The 19756-nt window shown below is 41.0% G+C and overlaps 1 protein-coding gene across 1 annotated transcript in view; it reads left to right on the top strand.

Moving 5' to 3' along the window:
* The first annotated feature begins 1219 nt into the window (after nucleotides 1-1219).
* Nucleotides 1220-19756, top strand: part of PCCB (propionyl-CoA carboxylase subunit beta) — a 62597-nt gene continuing 44060 nt past the window's right edge. The window contains exons 1-5 of the mRNA XM_045539120.1: nucleotides 1220-1469; nucleotides 4079-4198; nucleotides 5160-5228; nucleotides 8152-8208; nucleotides 9914-10027. Of these exons, the coding sequence (XP_045395076.1) occupies nucleotides 1287-1469; nucleotides 4079-4198; nucleotides 5160-5228; nucleotides 8152-8208; nucleotides 9914-10027 (543 nt within the window). The 5' untranslated portion in view covers nucleotides 1220-1286. The remainder of the gene's footprint in view (nucleotides 1470-4078; nucleotides 4199-5159; nucleotides 5229-8151; nucleotides 8209-9913; nucleotides 10028-19756) is intronic.

Here is a 19756-nt window from a genome sequence, read left to right on the forward strand (position 1 = left end):
ATGCAGTATAAAACCTGCGCCAGATCAGTAGTATCAGTTGATTCATCCAAAGTGATTGAATAATATATTTTCCTTTTGAACTGTTGCATGAAGTTGCTGTGTTAAGTTGAAGGCTAATTCATGTTGCCAACCAGTTATGGTTCTCCTCGAAAGAGGCAGTTATTTGTAGTTTGAAACATTATTGGGGTCTAAGCACCCTACAACTTTGACAACACATTCTTTCACAATTTCTACATCACTGAATGGCTTCCCTTTTTCCCCAAGTATATAAGCTACTTTATAAATTGCTTCAGTGGCATTATTTCCAGGTCTTATTGCTGCATGAAAGAATTGTCTTTGCTTTTCTTTTTCATCTTTTAATTTCTGCAATACAACCTTTTGTGTCTCTCCGTCTAATTTAAACTACTTGTGGTCTTTATAAGTGTTATAATGCTGATGAGCATTGACTTTCTTTAATATTGATATTGCCGTATCACAAAGCAAGCAAATCATCTTATCTTTAGCAGAAACAAGATAATATTGCAATTCCAAATCCTCATTAAAAAACCCGTTTTCTTCCTTCAGCATTCTCTTGGTCTTCTTTGACATGATGGGCTGTTAAACAGACAGAATTAAAAAATACTGTCAAGCTGTTTAACTATTCACAAATTCCACTTCAAACAGAAATACAGTGCACCACTGTCAAAAGCTGTTAACAGACTGGCATACTTGACCCCCATAAACTCTGGACAACCAGCCTCTTTTGGTAGTGGTGCCAGTCAGGTGGGGGAAGTTAGAACTAAATCATGAGTGTAGCAGCCATCAAGTCAGCCCTTGTGGCTTATTAGTGTCCTAATTGTGCCCATCTGGAAGGATTATTTCATTGAAACTTACTTTATTCTTTGGTATTTTAAATACATTCATTTAAAAAATTAAATATAAAAGACAAAAATGTCTTAATAAAAATAAAAGGATTCAGTCAAAAGGCTGCACTCCGAGACCTAGAAGGCCATATGTGGCCTTAAGGCAGCAGGTTCCCCACAAAGTGGCCAGAGAAAAGCAAGGACCGTGTCCCTTTCTCTGCAGTCAAGCAGGCACAAAGACTGTCCTCCTGCAGGTCCTGCCGCTTTTTTTTCTCTGCGTGACCCCATGGGGCGGCCCAGTCTCGAACTCACACTCCTTACTCTCTACCTGCCGCCCAGCCCCCAGGCTCCCTGCGACGTCCAACGCTGCGCAGGCGCCCAGCGCACGCTTTACGCACATGCGTACTCAGGCTCGCCGATTGGGAGCCTGCGGGGACAGCGAAAATGGCGGCTGCAATGCGGGTGGCGGCCACCGGGGCAAGGCTCAGCGTTCTAGCCAGCAGTCTCTGCACCGCGGTCCGCAGCCTTTCCAGCCAGCCCGTGCCTATTAACGAGCGCATCGAGAACAAGCGCCGCGCCGCGCTCCTGGGAGGAGGCCAACACCGCATCGATGCGCAGCATAAGCGAGTAAGTCCTGGGGTCCCGCGTGAGCCCCGCCCCCGGCCCGCGCGACCTATCACAGCGTGCCCGGCTCCCGGCGCCTGAGGCCTCCCAGCCAATCCGCACCGTGCCTGGGGGGCCGGGGCGGGAACGTTCACTTTGAGAACCTGTAGCATTTCGGGGGCGGTGGGTAAAGCACCTTTGTGCTTTATCGCACCCTGCTTTCTCCTGGGAGTTAGACGGACCTGGCTGGCCAACAGCCGGCTCACCACTTAACAAACCTTTGGGCAAGTTACTTAATGTCTAGGGCTCAATTTATCTTCAGCATAAAATAGTAATAACTCTTCCCTCACAAGCTTATTGTTGGAATAGTTAGGGAAGCAAGGATAGGCACTCAGTAAAAAAGATGTGCTTATTTATCCTCTTGCCCAGTTAAACAGTGGTGATACGTTCTTTCTCCATCATGGAAACATTAACCTGGGTTGGGGGCTGTGTGTGTGTGGGGGGGAACTGTGGAACTTCGGCCCGCAGATTGCCAAGTCAGTCTCTTAAGTTAAGGATCTTAGCGTGCCCCGACCTGCTGGGTAGGACAGGCACGTGTGGAAGCAGGTGGCCTTTCTGGGGATGCACAGGCTACTCTGCTGCTTGGCTGCAGCGAGCAGCTGGGGCACTGCCACCCACCGCCTTCGGGGAGATAAGCTGGCTGGGCCATTTAGCAAGAGAAGAAACCGAGGTTTGGAAAGGAGACCCCGGACTTGAAACCAGGCTTGCTCAGTGCGTCCCTGACTCCTGGGTGAGTCTGTACCAATGTGCTGGACGAGTTAAATAGCCAACAAGAAGGTGCAGAAGTAAAAGCCTTACATGTAAAGGGCAGTCAGGCACAACTCACCAGCGTAGGGGAGGTGACTGGGTGGAGAGCTGGGTTCTTCAGCGTAGAAATTCGAACTGCCCTTTATTTAAGTCTAAATCAAGTGTTGTTTCAGCTCTCATAAACTCCCATTTGACAAGGGCTGAAGGTGACAGTTCCTTTTCACACTTGGGAGTGAAATGTATAATAAATTTGGCTGCTGGTTTGTGGCGCCAAGAGTGCTTTCCCACCCTACCCTGGGGTGGCTCTGTCCGAGGTGAGGGGACCACTAGACCATCTTCTAAAAAGGCCTGTTTCTGCTCCTGTGCACTCTTTTGGGGCCTCTTGCACAATTCCTCCCTGAAATATTGCCTGCACCCTTTGCCAGGCAGATCCCACTGGGTTTATTTAGATGCAGCCTCCAGAAGCTGTTTTTACCAAAGCTGACTTAGGAGGCAGACTTGATTTCACTCCTCCTTTCTCATCCCCTTTTAAACAGCATTTGGACTATTTCCATAGAATAGATTTCCCAGAACTGGAATTAGTGGGTCAAAGGGCATGAATATTTTAAAAATTCTGTATGTACATTGCCAAATTGCTTTCCTAATAACTTATTATACTTTACACAACAGTATGTAGCATTGCCTGTTTGTTTTAACACAGCCTCACTGGCTTTGGCTACTTTCCTAAGGGGAAAAAAGTAGCCAATCTGAGGTGTTTTTTGGGAGGGAAGGGAACAGTGGGGGGGGCTTGGGGGATTTGGCTTGGGCTGAGGGCTTGGAAGCCCAAGCAATGGAGGTTTTTTTTTTTTTTTTTTTTTTTTTTTTTGAGACAAAGTCTCGTTCTGTTGCTCTAGCTGGAGTGCAGTTGGCATTATCCTAGCTCAGACTCCTGGGCTCAAGTGATCCTCCTGCCTCTGCCTCCGCTGGGACTACAGGCATGTGCCACCTTGCCCAGCGAAGTTTTTCTATTTTTGGTAGAGACTGGGTCTTGATCTTGAACTTCTGACCTCAATCAAGCCTTCTGGCCTTGGATTACAGAGTGGTAGGATTACAGGAGTGAGCTACTGTGCGGCCCAAGGGAGGCTCTTGATAGATTGAGGGCTCCAACCTCATCTCTTCCAAGAAGGATTTTTTTACTCTTCCCAAGTGAGCTCTTTAGCACTCTCTGTCCCACTGTTCTACTCAGCCACTCCCTGCTGTGGGGTCGCCTTTGTGTCGTAGCATCACTATTTGGTATGGGGTCCCCAAGCAGAGGCCCTGATGTAGGACAGTAGGAGGAAAAGGAGGCAGAAGAACCAGGAAGTAGTTGGGAGCAGGAGGTAGGGGTTAGACCCTGGTGAGGTATGCTTCTGTAGGCTTCCTTAGAGCGAGCCTGTGAATTCATGAGTATAGCCTCAGATTCTTCACTAAGCCTGCTTTAGTTCCACCTCTTGGTTCTCCATTCTTTTTCTGGCTCCTTAGGTCTTCAGCAGGTATTTGTGGAACCAGTCATCTGGTTCTGGAGTCAGGTTCTCCTTTACTCCTACTTCTCTCCACCTTCTCCTCCTGTTTCCTTATTTACCTTCCACAGCTGGATGCTTCTGGAGTGCCCTATCTGCTCTGATTTCCTTACCAGCTGAAGCCTGTTAATAACACTTGTCTGCCTTGGGTAGGTCAGTCAGAATGAAGGCTTTTGCACCCGGGAGAAGGGGCAAAACCTGTCTTCTTGGCCCTTCCATGAACACCCCTTTTTTGCTTACTAACTTTGTCTACGATGACATCACTGAGTGATCTTTATTGTCTTTTAGGGAAAGCTAACGGCCAGGGAGCGAATCAGTCTCTTGCTGGACCCTGGCAGCTTTGTTGAGAGCGATATGTTTGTGGAACACAGATGTGCTGATTTTGGAATGGCTGCTGATAAGAATAAGGTATTTATTCAAATGGTGGTGTGAACACTTTCCAGCTGTGGCTCTGCAAACCCCATACTAGAGTAATGAGTCTGTAAGGCTTTTCTCTGAAGTCCTGGAGAGGCACTACTGGGACCTCCAGGTCCCCCCCACACCCTCTTTGTCTACAAATGGAGTGTGTGGGGCTGCTCGTGCCCTGTGCCATGTGACTCAGGGCCAATTCCCAGGGCTCTGTTGTGACTTTAGAGTTTTTGCTAGTACAGGATGACAAACTTGGAGGGAGGGGTGAGAATATCTTTTAGTTGTATTCTGGTCTGTCTGGGAACCAGACACCAGGGACCCCTAAAGGCTGACCAGTTGCCTCTTTTGACACACTTTAAGCTTAGTCGTGGAGTTTTTGAGGTCAGAGTTACCAACACTTCTTCTTTTAACTGGGTGCTCTCCATGGGTGTATGGAGTTCTTTGGACTCACTTTTTTGGTCCAATTTTCTTCAGGTCTGCTTATCTGTTGTTGTGACCAAAGATTTGTAAACTTGGCACCAAACCAGCTGGCTGCATTTGAGCCATTATGGGTCATGCAGTGATTGCTGAGATTCCATGCAAAATAACAGGTTTGCCTTTTTAAGGTTTAGGGTGGGGGTGTATAGCTTTGGAGAAGTGGCCATGTTCCTTTATATGTCCTCCTCATTAGCATTTGGTAGTGGTGGCTCTAGGGGGTCTTTTGATGATAATTGCTTTTAGAAAGGAGGATGATGCCTAAGACTGCAGTACCCTTCACTCCTGTTGATGAAGCAGTAGCCCGGTGCTTGCTGTTGCAGGGCCAGGGAAAGAGGGTGGGGTATCTTCATGTTCCTTGTTCATCTAGAATTTTAAGGGTTTGGGGGTTTTGCTTGTTTTTGTCTTTCACTGAGGTGTAGTTGCAAAATTCATTAAAAGAAATATTTGGGGTTTTTTAATCTTTACTTTTGCATCTTTCTGTTAGTTTCCTGGAGACAGCGTGGTCACTGGACGGGGCCGAATCAATGGAAGATTGGTTTATGTCTTCAGTCAGGTACTTAATAGCTCCAACAGGCTGGGCTTTCCTGGAGGACAGAACCAGGAGCAGAATATGTGAAAGAAATCAATCTTGAGGAATGAAAACTTGCTTGCAGTTTGGGGCAGATGAGGGATTTACTTTGTTTTTCAGTGCCTATATCCAGAACATTATATTGTGTGGGGCTTCTTTTCTTACAGAGGAGGAGTCCTTAGTCTGTTTTGGGGAGGGTCATAGGGTAGTAGGCTTGTACAAAGTTGTCCCAGAAATCAGGAGTTTATTTCAAGTGAGATTGCTCTTGGCAGGGTTGGGTGTGTGGAAGGCATTTGTGTCTTCGAGTGTACTCGAACCTGAGAGAGTGCAGTGGGTGCAGCCTAGTGAAGGGGACTTGACTCTCAGAACCACAGGCCCCTGAGTTTGTTCACATTGAAACTGTAGGAGAATGTTGTAGGCAGAATAATGTGCCCTCGCCTCCCCCAAGGATGTCCAAGTCCTAATCCCTGGAACCTGTGAATATTCTATTTTACGTGGCAAAGAGGAATTAAGGTTGCTAATCAACTGACCTTACAATAGAGAGATTAGCCTGGGTTATCCAGGTGGGCCCAGTTTAATCACAAGCGTCTTTAAAAGTGGAAGAGGGAGGTAGAGGAGGAGGCAGAATGATGTGATGTGAGGACTTTACCTTGGGTAACTGGCTTTGAAGATGGGTCCCCGTGAAAGGGCCCGTGAGCAAAGGCGTAGAGGTCTCTAGAAGCTGGAAAAGGCAAGAAAACATATTCTCCCCTGGAGCCTCCGGAAAGGAGCACAGCCCTGCCAACCTTGGTTTTAGCCCAGTGAGACCTGTGTAGGACGTCTAAACTACAGAACCATAAGGTAATAAATTTGTGTTGTTTCAAGCCACTGAATTTGTGTTAATTTGTTACAGCAGTAATGGAAAACTGAGACTATGTTGTATACTATTTTGAATTTGATATTTTTTTCTCTAGAGGTGGAAATATATATTAAATATACAATTCAAAATGTTCAGTTCCTTTTACAGACCTAAGGATATATAGCTTGTCTAGGAACCTAAAATGTTTTCTGGGTTTGATATTAAAAGTCATACTTGGTTAATTTTAAATCTGTTGTAGTTACGCAGTACTCATTTACCTTCAAAATGTTTTAAAACTGTTATAAATTGGTATCCCAAATGCTGAACTAGGAGGAATCATACTGTTTTTTGCAATTTATGAGAGCTGGGCAAAAACTCGTACAGAAGGAACCACTGAAAAGATAGAACAAAGAAAGTCATTGTGTTTTCTGGACATGCTGTTTGCCTAACTATTAAGCAGATACTAACATTCATTGAGTTGACACGTTTGAGCACCTCTCATGCCTGACGGTTAGGGTGGGAGTGAGGAGGAGGTGGCGATGACTCAGACCTCCGAGACCCTGTTCTGATCCTGAATGAGCCAATCATTTTATAGGTAGAATGGGGTCAAACAGAAGTGACTACAGTATGGGTAGGGTGAGAGAGGTTCCAGGCAAATGCTGTGGATTCAGGACAAGGGAAAATGGCATCCAGGGTTGAGGAAAGCTTTAGGAAAAATGGGGCATTTGAAATAGGCATTAAAGGATACCGAGAGTGGGGAGTGATGAGTCAGCTTTTTTGTAATGATCTCCAAGATGTTAGTATCTGTAGCTGTTTTTTCTGGGGAGTGTTTGTTTTTCCAGAGAAGCATCCTCAGTCCCTTGCCTGCTAATTAGCTATTGGTGTGTTGGAGGAGGAGAGGAGGGAGGGGCCTGCACTGGCTTTTCCAGTGTAATCTCACCTCTTTTCAGCCTCACTTTTCCCTCTTTTAGGCTAGTGATTGTGAGTCCAGAGCCCCTCTGGTTAAATTTCTTTAGACACTAACCTCCTTTCCCCTCTTGAGGTGAAGGAGAGGCCCTCTGAGGTCTGTTCCTAACACAGACTTTCTTTTTTTTTTTGAGACAGAGTGTCGCTTTGTTGCCCGGGCTAGAGTGAGTGCCGTGGCGTTAGCCTAGCTCACAGCAACCTCAAACTCCTGGGCTCAAGCAATCCTCCTGCCTCAGCCTCCCGAGTAGCTGGGACTACAGGCATGTGCCACCATGCCCGGCTAATTTTTTCTATATATATTTTTAGTTGTCCAGATAATTTATTTCTATTTTTTTTTTTTTTTTTTTAGTAGAGACGGGGTTTCACTATTGCTCAGGCTGGTCTCGAACTCCTGACCTCGAGCGATCCACCCGCCTTGGCCTCCCAGAGTGCTAGGATTACAGGCGTGAGCCACCGCGCCCGGCCTAGACTTTCAATTAATCTGTTTTCAGCCCCCTCCCCACCCCTCACTTCCCCTCTGCAGGTGTGTAGTCTTCCATTTGCTCCAAGTCGGGTGTTCTGTGCTTTCAGTTCCCCTCAAACTTGTTCAGTCTCCTTTGCTGCTGTTTGATTTTAATTCCTACTGTCTTTTTGAGGGGCTTTTAGGAGGGAGGGCATGCCCAGAAGAATCCTTTACATCTGAACATAATGAAAGTCCATAAGCAGAGGAAACAGCGTTCTGAATCATTTTTTTATTGTTGTTGTTTTTTACCTCTCTTGTTAAAATAGCAAATGTTTCCTAAAAATAGAAATGCTTGACTGTTTGACATCCATAGAATTTGATATCAGAGTTAAGTCTGCATGATAACTTTTCCTTTCCTCAGGTACAGATCATTTTTGTAGAGCAAAGACTAGCTCTTTTACTCTTGACAGTACATGAACTACTTTTAAGACAGATTGTTCCTCATCCTATGGAATCATCTATAAATCTGACTTTTTTCTAACTTTTTAAACTTCTGAAAGTCCTTTAAAAATGTTTATGAATTTTCTATTTCCTCCTCCTACTGGGTCTTTGTCTCTGGCCAGTCACTATAATTTACTTCTTGATTTGTGTTTTCTTTTTAGGATTTTACAGTTTTTGGAGGCAGTCTGTCAGGAGCACATGCCCAAAAGATCTGCAAAGTAAGTGTTTAATATTGAAATTAAATCCAGAACTTTTATCAGTTACATAGTGCATATTGAATATCCTTGGGGTGCAAGACACTGAGCTAGGTACTTGGAGCGGGGCAGAGGTGTGCAAGTTGTGGTGCTGACCCAGAGGGGTACTTAACATTTTTTGTGCCATGGGCTGGCAAAGGCTGGACCCTCATGTTTTTACATGCATAAAGTAAAATATGTAGCATTATAAAAGATTAAAAATGTTTTTAAAAAACCACAATAATGTGTGCTTTCTTATTAATGCATTTAATAACAAGATTTATCAGTAAATCTAATAACTAATTTCAAAGTAGTCCTTAGTTTGATGTTTCAGGAACATCAGGAATGTTTCAGGAATGATGTTTCAGGATATCTGCAACAATTTTAATGTGACATAAAAATATAGAGATATTTATTTATTTATTTTGTGAGACAGAATCTCGGTTTGTTGCCTGGGCTAGAGTGAGTGCCGTGGCATCAGCCTAGCTCACAGCAACCTCAGACTCCTGGGCTTAAGTGATCCTGCTGCCTCAGCCTCCCGAGTAGCTGGGACTACAGGCATGCGCCACCATGCCCGACTAATTTTTTCCATATATATTTTTAGTTGTCCAGATAATTTCTTTCTATTTTTAGTAGAGACGGGGTCTCACTCTTGCTCAGGCTGGTCTCGAACTCCTGACCTCGAGTGATCCTCCCACCTTGGCCTCCCAGAGTGCTAGGATTACAGGTGTGAGCCACCACACCCGGCCTGTTGCCTATATTTATAATTGAAGGAAAATGTGAAAGATCAGCTAGAGTTAGTAAAGATAAAGATGTAATTTTTTTTCCCATCCAAATTGATGGACTCGCTGAAATCTGTTCACAGACCCCGGGTAAATAACACCTAGTCTGGGTGGAGAGTCCAGGTCCTAGAAGATAAAGAGCAGTTCAAGGACTGCATGATGGTATTTTAAAAACACTGCTAGAGATTAGATGCTCTGGAGAGGAATGAAAGTGTAGAGCATATTTAGAGAATTTTGGAATTAAAGATTGAGCTGACTATTAGTAGCTGGGCAGGACTTCCCTTTGTAATGGAACATCTAGAAAGACATGGTCCTCCTGGGACTTTGGGCCATCACTTAATTTTTGAACCTTCCTGATTTTTCTCTTTTTACTGTCTCTGTTATGATGGATAAATGAGGTAATGGAAGTGCCAGTGCTTATAAACTGTCAAGCGCTGTAGGAATGTTGCTCGTTATGCTGTCAGAACTATTGACCCGTGAGGAAAATCTGTCACATCAGAAGTAAAAGCAGGCCTGAGCCTGGCCTCAGGTTAACAGATGGGTCAACATCTGCTTTCATGAACATACCACTTTGCCATTCCATCTACTCTCAGTTCTTTCAAGGGAATAACTGGGAACAAAACTGGAGCCTGTGGTTCTAGAGGTGGTTACCATGAGCAGTTTTATTCCCTCCTAATGGGAAGTGCTTTGGCTCTAGGGTGTTTGGGGACTTTTATCAGATTTTTAAATATCTAGTCCTTTGTCTTCTGTGAAAGTACCCAATCATCATGGAGAGCAAAATCCCGTGTTACTGCCTCCTGTTTTGAAAAGTGCACTCAGAACCTTTTCCAGAAAACACCGTAGCGCTTTGTAAATGCTGTTTTTGATAACGAGCATTTGTCTCAAAAATGATTTCTCTGCTGTCTCAGATTATGGACCAGGCCATGACGGTGGGGGCTCCAGTGATTGGGCTGAATGACTCTGGGGGAGCGCGGATCCAAGAGGGAGTGGAGTCCTTGGCTGGCTACGCGGACATCTTTCTGGTAAGGAACCTGTTAATAGAGAACAGAGTAAAAAAAAGTACAGGGCTTAGTTCTGTAAGCTGTGTCCTGGTCAGAGCTTCTCTCTCTCATTGTTCTCTGCTCCATTGTGTGTGTTCTGTGGCTCTTTCGTGTGTCAGTGGGGGTGGAGTAAATGGTGGATGAAAAGCAAGAGAGAATGGGAGGGCAGGGTTTTCTTTTTTTCTAATAGATGACCACTTATAGGGGAAAACAAAATTAGGTCATTCATGAGGGAAAAGCACTCGAAATATTTTTCTTTTTTTCAAAAGCAAGGGAGGGAAGGAGTATGGAAAGTTAAAATGAACTGATTTGCTAGAATTATAATTTTTTTAATAAAAAATATGCAGTGCTTTTTATTTTTGGTTAAAACACTACAGAATCATTATATAAAGTTCATGCAGTAGTACAGACAATAAAGAAATCACCCCGAATCCCACCATTCAGAAACATTTGATGAGCATCATTTCAGATATCTCTCTGCTTATTTATAGGCTGAAATTATGAGAAAGAAAGAAATGAAAAGACCCATCAAATAATGTGTTATGTGAAGTATGAAGTATATTGAGAAATACCATAAGGGAGTTTGGGATGGAGAGAGATACTGCCAGGTGGAATCTGGCAGCTTTCCAGGGAGGAGAGGCGAGCAGAGGGAGAACAAAGGAAACAGACAGGCAGACACTGTTTCTAATCAGGCCGGCTACTCTTGCTGTCCCTGGTCTGCAGGCTTATCTGGGTTCTCATCTCTGGCCACTGCCCCTTGTGATCAGTCAGGAAAATGTGCATTTACTTTTTGTAAGATACTCTAATAGTTAGTTGTAGGAGTACTTACGTTAGTTGAGAAGCCACTTTTTGCAGGTCTTGAACTTCCTTTTTAATCTTTAAACTTGAGCCCCAGGGATAAACCACTGGTTAGTTCTATGGGTGGCTTGCCCAGAACTGTTTAGTCCTGGAAGGTCTACTTTGGCTCCCAGCCTGAAAGTCATTCCTATTTGAAAACAAAGCATGGCCCTGAGAGAAGTGGCAATAAACCACTGAATTTTAGAGCTTGACTGGATTTTAGAATATCATCTAGTCTAACACATCTTTATGAGAACAGTCGGGGAGAGTTGGTTTTTTTGTTTTATTTTCCAGGGATAGGCTTTAGTGACTTTAAGATCTGCATTGCTTAATTAATTGCTTACTAATGCTGTTTTCATACTGACACCTATACTCACTCTTGCCTGTGTTGTTATTTTTTGGTAACTTTTTATTTAGATATAATTTCAAACTTCATAGAAAAATTACAAGAATAGTACAAGATTTCCCATGTATCTCTTACCCAGATTCACCAGTTGTTTACATTTTTCCTCATTTGCTCTATCATTCTCTTTCCATATATGCATATTTACATGTTATATTTTTCTGAAATAACTGAGAATAAATTGGAAATACTATGTTCTCTTTACCTCTAAGTCCTTCATTGGGTATCTCTAAAGAACAGGGACACTCTCTTTTATAACCAGCATGCAGTAATAAAAATAAGGAAATTTAACATTGAATCATCAATATTATTCTAATTCATAGTCCTTATTCAGGTCTTAATAAAGTCCTTTATAGCGATCTATCTATCTATCTATATATTCTTTTCTGGCCAGGATCCAATCCAGAATGAAGACTTGCCTGTAGTTGTTGTCATGTCTTTAGTCTTTTTTGATCTGGAGCAGTTCCTCAGTCTTTGTCTTCCATGACCTTGGCATTTTTTTAAACAGCTTTATTGCAATTTATAAACCATAAAATCTATGCATTGTAAGCATATAGTTCAATGATTTTTAAATAAATTTTTAGAATTGTGCAACCATTACCATAATCCAGTTGTGGAACCTTTTGCTTACTCTAAAAACATCCTCCTGCCTGTTTGCAGTCAGTCTCCACCTAGCCCTAAGCAACTACTGACCGTCTATCAGTCTCTATAGATTTTTGCATCTGACTCCTTTCATTTAGCATCATGTTTTTGAGGTTCATTCATATTGTTCTATATATCAATTCTTTCCTTTTTATCACTGCATAATATTATATTGAATATTTTTCATACTTATCCATTCACCAGTTGAGGGACATTTGGGTTGTTTCTATTAGGTCATTAAATATGAAATGTCCAATTTTGAATCAAAAGTTTATTATATCTCAAACAAGCAGTATAATTAATCAAAGAATGTGCCTGAACTATGGACACAGTTTTGCCATCTTAACGGTAGCTTGCTTATGCCAGCAGTGAAAAAGCCAGGAGAGTGAGTGGCGATCAAATTGTGAAAGGTGTTTTCCACAGCTTGTTGAGAATTGACTATTATTCCTTGCAAGAAGTGGTCCAAAGCCTGGAAGAAGTGGTAGTCAGTTGGTGTACGGTCTGGTGAATACGGTGGATGACAGAGAGTTTCCAAGTCGGCCTCTGTAGTTTGAGCAGTGTTATTTTTTGTGACATGTGACCTTGCAAGAGCATTAGCCTGTTTCTATTGACCAATCTTGTCTGCTTAATTGCAAGCATCCTCATCATTTTGTTCAATTGGTTGCAGTAGACATTTGCTGTAATTGATCAGGTTTCATGAAGCTGTAGTGGATGTACTAGCACTGGCCCACCAAACAGTTACCATTAGCTTTTTTTGGATGAATATTTGGTTTTCGACTATGTTTCAGCACTTCATCCTTATCCAACTATTGTGCTGAATGCTTATGGTTGTCAAATAGAATCCATTTTTCATCACGCGTTAACAGTACAGTGTAGAAATGGTTCACTTTTATGTCATGACAGCAAAGAAAGGCAAGCTTTGAGACGATTTATTTTCTGACACTTGTTTAATTCATGTGGTACCCATCTATCCACCTTCTTTACCTTGCTGATTTGTTTCCAATGGTCCAATATTGTTGGAATAGTCACATCAAACCTTGCTGCTGTTTCACAAGTAGATTGAAGTGGATTTGCTTCTACTACAGTTTTGAGCTCATCATTATCCACCTTGGTTTCTCAGGTCTCCCACGTGGCTCATTTTCAAGATTAAAATCACCAGAATGGGACTTCTCAAACCGTGGATGTACTGTGTGTTCATTAGCCACATCCTTCCCAAATGCTTTGTTGATATTTTGAGCTGTCTGCACTGTACTGGTTCCATAATGGAACTCATATTAAAAAAATAACACAAATTTTTGACTTAGCCATGGTTTCACAAAAATTGGTGTAAAAAAGATAATCACAAGCCAAAATGTGCATTTGAAAGAATGAGGATGTATTTCCACAATTAAAAAAACAACAACACAAGAAGTGTCAAAGTGAAATGTCAGAGGTATCAACTCTCTATTTTAGAACCTAAGGAAATCAGACATTCCATACTTAATAACCTAATAGTATTGGCTATCATGAATAATGCCACTGTGAACATTTATGTATAGCTCTGTATGGACATAGGTTTTCATAACCCTTGGTTAGATAGTTACCTAAAAGTAGGATTGTGGGGTTTTATAAGTTTATGTATCAATTTTTAAGACACTGCCAAATTGTTTTCCAAAATGACTGTACCATTTTATATTACCATGAGCAACATATAGAGGGTTGCAGGTTTCCCACCTTCTCTATTCTTGGGATTGTCAGTCTTTGATAATAGTCATTTTAATGGTGTGTAGTGGTATCTCACTGTAGTTCTAATATGCATTTCTCAGCCAACTAATCATGTTGAGCATCTTTATGTACATGTTAGTCATTTGTGTGTCTTTTTTGCTGAAATACCTATTCAGATCTTTTGCCCATTTTGTAATTGGGTTTTTGAGTTCTTCATATATTCTGGATACAAGTCCTTTATTAGATATATGATTTGCAAGTATTTTCTCTGTCTGTGGCTTGTCTTTTTATTTCTCAATTGTGGCTTTTGAAATGGAAAAGTTTTAAATTTTGAGGTCTTGTTTATTAATTTTCTTTTGTGGATCATACTTTTATTGTCCCATGTAAAAACTCTAATACAAAATCATGAAGATTTTGTTTTTTTCGTGGCGTTTTATAGGCTTGGCTCTGTTACATTAGCTCTATGATCCATTTTGTGTTAATTTTTGTGTACGGTGTGATAATAAGGATCTAAAGTCATTCTTTTGTACTACCATCCTTTTTTTTTGTTCTTGAGACAAGGTCTTGTTCTGTTGCCCGAGCTAGAGTGCAGTAGTGTTATCACAACTTACTGCAACCTCAAACTCCTGGGCTCAAGTGATCCTCCTGGCTCAGCCTCCTAAGTAGCTGGGACTACAGGTGTGCATTACCACGCCCAGCTAATTTTTAAAAAAATTTGTTTGTAGAGACGAGGTCTTGCTGTTGCCCAGGTGGTCTTGATTTCCTGGCCTCACAATCCTCCTGCCTTGGTCTCCCAAAGTGATAGGATTACTGGTGTGAGCCCCCACACTGGACCAGGCACCATTTATTGACATGACTATTCTTTCCTGAGTGAATTGTGTCTTGGTACTTGGGTTGAAGATTAGTTGACCATAAATGTAGAGTTTGTTTCTGGACTCTCAATTCTTCCATTGGCCTATATGCTTACCCTTACATTAGAACCACTGTCTTGAGTACTATAGCTTTATAGTAGTTTTGAAAGTTGAGCAAAGTCCTCCAACTTTGGTGTTCTTTTTAAAAATTGTGCTGGTTGTTCTGGGTCCTTTGCATTTCCAAATGAACTTTTGGATCAGCTGTTAACTTTACAGAAATGCCTACTGAGATTTGATAGGAACTGCATTGAGTCTGTAGATAAATTTGATGAGAATTTGCATCTTAACATATTGGGTCTTCCACGCCATATAGATGGACTGTTTCTCTATGTAGGTCTTCTTTAATTTATTTCAGCAATATTTTGTAATTTGCAGCATACATGTTTTACATTTCTTTTGTTTATAAGTAAATATTTTATTCTTTTTTGATGCTATTGTGAATGGAATTTTCTTGTTAATTTCCTTTTTGGATTTTTTTGCAAGTGTACAGAGATATAGTTGATTTTCATATATTGATCTTGTATCCTGCAGCCTTGCTGAAGTTATTAGCTTGGATAGGGTTTGTGTGTGTGTGTGTGTGGGTGGGTGGGTGGATTCCTTTGGATTTTCTATATACACTATCATGTCTTCGGCAAATAGGAGAAAGTTCTGATTGCTTCCTTTCTTATCTAGATGCCTTTTATTTCTTGGTAAGTGCTCTGTCTAGAACCTGCAGTACAATGTTGAGTAGAAGTGGTCAGAGTAGACATTCTTGTCTTATTCCTGATCTTAGGGGGAGAGCATTCATTCTTTCACCATTACATATGATGTTAACTAGTTTTTGTGTAGATGCTTTTTCTCAGATCGAGGAAGTTCCTTTCTCCTTGTTTGTTGAATGTTTTTATCATGAAGGAGTTTAATTTAGTCAAATGCTTTTTCTGAATCTAAGAAATAATCACGTGGTTTTTGTTCTCTATTATAATGTATATTTCATTAATTTGAATGTTAAACCAACCTTATATTCCTGTAATAAGTCCATCCCAGTTGGTCTTGGTGTGTAATCCTTTCTATAAGGTGCTGGGTTCTGTTTGCTAGTATTTTGTTAGGTACTTTTTAATCTATATTAGTAAGAGATATTTGTCTGCAGTTATCTTGTGACATTTCTTTTGGTTTTGGTATTGTAGTAACACTTGCCTCATGAAATGAGTTGGAAGGGATGCTTCTGTAAGGTAGGTTTGCTATGCACTGGTTACCAACTTGTTTGATTCTGGTACGACAGAACACTCACATATACAAGTTATTAATATGTGAAGTGGGTTTATTATTAATACTTAAAGATAGGCAGCAAGAGACAATAGAAGTCTAATTCATTGAGAGCCAGTCCCCCAAGGCACAAGAAAGATGCTCGGGATAGATGGTATCTTGACTGTGTGTGCCCCCACTTGCACCACAGCTGAGGGACTTTGGAAAAAAGCCTGCCCCGGGTTTTGTAACCTGGGGCAATGTAATGTGTTGGGCTAAAGTGTGGAGGGACATCCTGTTTCTAGAGGGAGACCAGAAATGTTCTGGCTGGTCCCTCCTTATCTCAGTATATTGCTTTCCTAAAACATTCTACATTTATTCTCGAGAACTACGAGTGAGGAAGTGGGAAGAACTGCATTGTCTGAGTCTACCAGAGAACTGTCTTGCTCCCTTCTCTTCTGTTAGGAGAGCTTGTAAAGTGTTGACATTAATTCTTTAAATGTTTAGTAAAATTTACCAGTGAAGCTGTCTGGCCTTGACTTTTATTTGTAGGTAGATTTTTGATTACTAATCCAATCTTTTTATTTGTTACAGGTTGATCAGATTTTCTGCTTTTTGACTCAGCTTCAGTAGTTTGTGTCGTCCTAGGAATTAGTCCATTTCATCTCAGTTATCTAATTTGTGCCATACAGTTATTCATATTGTAATCTTTATTTCTGTTGTGATGCCTTCTCTCTCATTTCTGATTTTAGTAATATGAGTCTTGTTTTGTTGCTAGTCTATATACAGGTTTGTCAATTTTTTTTTAAATTTCAGTAGATTTAGGGGTATTAAGTGTTTTTTTTGTTACATGTATGAATTGTATAATATAATGCTGAAGTCAGGGCTTTCACTGTACCTGTCACCAGAAAAAATAGTGTACATTGTACATGATAGGTAGGTCCCTCACTCCCCTTCTACCTTACCCTCTTCTTAATTTCCGATATTCATTACACCACGTTATGACTGTATATATCTCTTGTTTAGCTCCCACTTATAAGTGAGAACATGTGGTGTTTGTTTTTCCGTTCCTGAGATATTAATACTTAGGGTAATGGTCTCTGTTCCATCCAAGTTGCTGCAAAAGACATTATTTCATTCCTTTTTATGGCTGAGCAGTACTCCATGGTGTGTGTATATATACCACATTTTCTTTATGCACTCATCAGTTGATGGGCACTTAGGATGATTCTGTATCTTTGCATTTGTGAATTGTGCTGCAATAAACATTCAGGTATAGGTGTCTTTTTTTATAAAATGACTTCTTTTCCTTTGGATAGATACCCAGTAGTAGTGGAATTGCTGGATCAAATGGCAGGTCTACTTTTAGATCTTTGAGGACTCTCCGTACTGTTTTCCATAGAGGATATACTATAATAATTTACATTCTCACCAACAGTGTGTATACATTCCCTTTTTACTGCATCTGCTCCAACATTTGTTGTCTTTTGACTTTTCAAAAATGGATAATCTGACAAGGATAAGGTGGCTTTAATTTGGATTTTCCTGATGGTTAGTGATGTTGAACATTTTTTCCTGTGTTTATTGGCCATTTGTCTTCTGAAAAAAAGTCTGTTCATGTGTTTTGTCCACTTTTTGATGGTGTTATTTGTTTTTTTCTTGCTGATTTGTTTGAGTTCTTCGTAGATTCTGGATATTAGCTCTTTGTCAGGTGTATAGATTGCAAACAGTTTCTCCCATTCTTTAGGTTGTCTATTTACTCTGTTGATTATTTCCCTTGCTGTGCAGAAACAGTTTAATCGGTCCCATTTATTTATTTTTGTTGTTGCTGTATTTGCTCTTGGGATCTTAGTCATAAATTCTTTGCCTAGGCCAATGTCCAGAAGAGTTTTTCCTACATTTTCTTAGAGGTTTGTTTGTTTATTTATTTATTTATTTTATTTGAGACAGAGTCTCACTCGATCACCCCGGTTAGAGTGCCGTGGCATCATCTGTAGCTCACTGCAACCTCAGTCTCCTGGGCTCAAGTGGTCCTCCTGTCTCAGTCTCTCGAGTAGTTGGGACTACAGGTGCATGCCACCACATCTGGCTAACATTTTTGTAGAGACGGGGTCTTGCTCTTGCTCAGGCTGGTCTTGAACTTCTGACCTGAAGTAATCCTCCTGTGGTCTCCCAGAAGTGTCAGGATTACAGGTGTGAGCCACCACGCCTAGTGTTCTAAAATTTTTATGATTTCAAATCTTACATTTAAGTCTTTAATCCATCTTAAGTTAATTTTCTGACGTGGTGAGAGAATAGGGATCCAGTTTCTTTCTTCTGCATGTGGCTATCCAGTTTTCCCAGCACCGTTTATTGAATTAGGGACTTCTTTCCCCAGTGTATGTTTTTGTCACTCTGTTCAAAATCAGTTGGTTGTAGCTATATGGCTTTATTCATGGGTTCTCTATTCTGTTCCATTGGTCTGTGTGTCTCCCTTTGTATTATACCAATACCATGCTGTTTTGGTTACTATAGCCTTTTTTTTTTTTTTTTTTTTTTTAAGAGATTGACTTCTACATCTACATTGACCTTTTGTTAATTTTTTTTTTTAAATTTCAGCATATTATGGGAGTACAAATGTTTAGGTTACGTATATTGCACTTGTCCCCACCTCCCCCCCAAGTCAGAGCTTCAAGCATGTCCATCTCCCAGATGGTGCACATCGCACTTATGTATGTACATACCCATCCCCTCCTCCCCCCTTCCATCTGCCCAACACCCCATCAATGTTATTCCTAGATGTGCACTTAGGTGTTGATCAGTTAAAACCAATTTGATGGTGAGTACATATGGTGCTTGTTTTTCCATTCTTGGGATACTTAGTAGAATGGGTTCCAGCTCTATGCAGGATAATACAAGAAGTGCTATATCACCATTGTTTTTTGTGGCTGAGTAGTATGTTATTCATATACCACATTTTATTAATCCACTCATGTATTGATGGGCACTTGGGTTGTTTCCACATCTTCACAATTGTGAATTGTGCTGCTATAAACATTTGAGTGCAGATGTCTTTTTTTATAGAATGTCTCCAGGGTTCTCTCCTCTGGCCCTTCCCCGTGTGCAAGCGCCTTCTCCAGATACTTCCAGTCCTGTTGAGCATGTTGCCCTGCTTCCTTCTCCTTCACTTTGGGTGCCTCCTGATGCCTCTTTTAATTCCCAATGCTCTCTCTTAGATGATCGATCTGAAGGTGAATATCTATTTGCCACTTTTAATCCTCTCCATGAAAGCAGCATTGTACAGGCCACTTCTAGTCTGCCATCTTGGCCCTTCTCCCCCAGATCTGATCTTTTTAAACAAGCAGCTTTCGGTTTTATTGATTTTTTTTTTCCCCCATATTCTTTTCTTCTCTAATTTTTCTTTCTTCCTGCTTGCTTTTGGTTTGGTTCTACTTTTTCTAGTTTCTTAAGGTGGAAGGTTAGGTTGTTGATTGAGATCTTTTTTTAATATGTACATTTACAGCTATAAATTTTCTCTTGTCAGTGCTTTTGTTGCATTTCATAAGTTTGGTATGTTGTGCTTCTGTTTTCATTAATCTTAAAGTATTTTCTGACTTCTGTTGTAATTTCTTTCACCTATCGGTTATTTAGAAGTGTTTTGATTAATTTTCACATATTTGTTAGTTTTTCAGGTTTCCTTTTGTTAATGAATTATAGTTTCATTCCATTGTGATCAGAAAGGAATCTTTTAAAAATCTTCCAGTCATTTTAAATTTAAGATCTGTTATGTGGCCTGACATATGTTCTCTCCTGGAGAATGTTTGTTGTGCACTTGAGAAGACTGTGTATTCTGTTGTAGGATTGAGTGTTCTCTATAGGTCTTTTACACATATCAGTTTATAGTGTTGTTCAAATGTACTGGTTCCTTATTGACCTTCTGTCTAGTTGTTCTGTCCATTATAGGAAGTGAGATGTTAAGTCTCCAACTATTATTGTGCACCTGTTTATTTCTCC

The sequence above is a fragment of the Lemur catta genome, chromosome 1, assembly GCF_020740605.2.
Source record: "Lemur catta isolate mLemCat1 chromosome 1, mLemCat1.pri, whole genome shotgun sequence".
Classification (NCBI taxonomy): Eukaryota; Metazoa; Chordata; class Mammalia; order Primates; family Lemuridae; genus Lemur; species Lemur catta.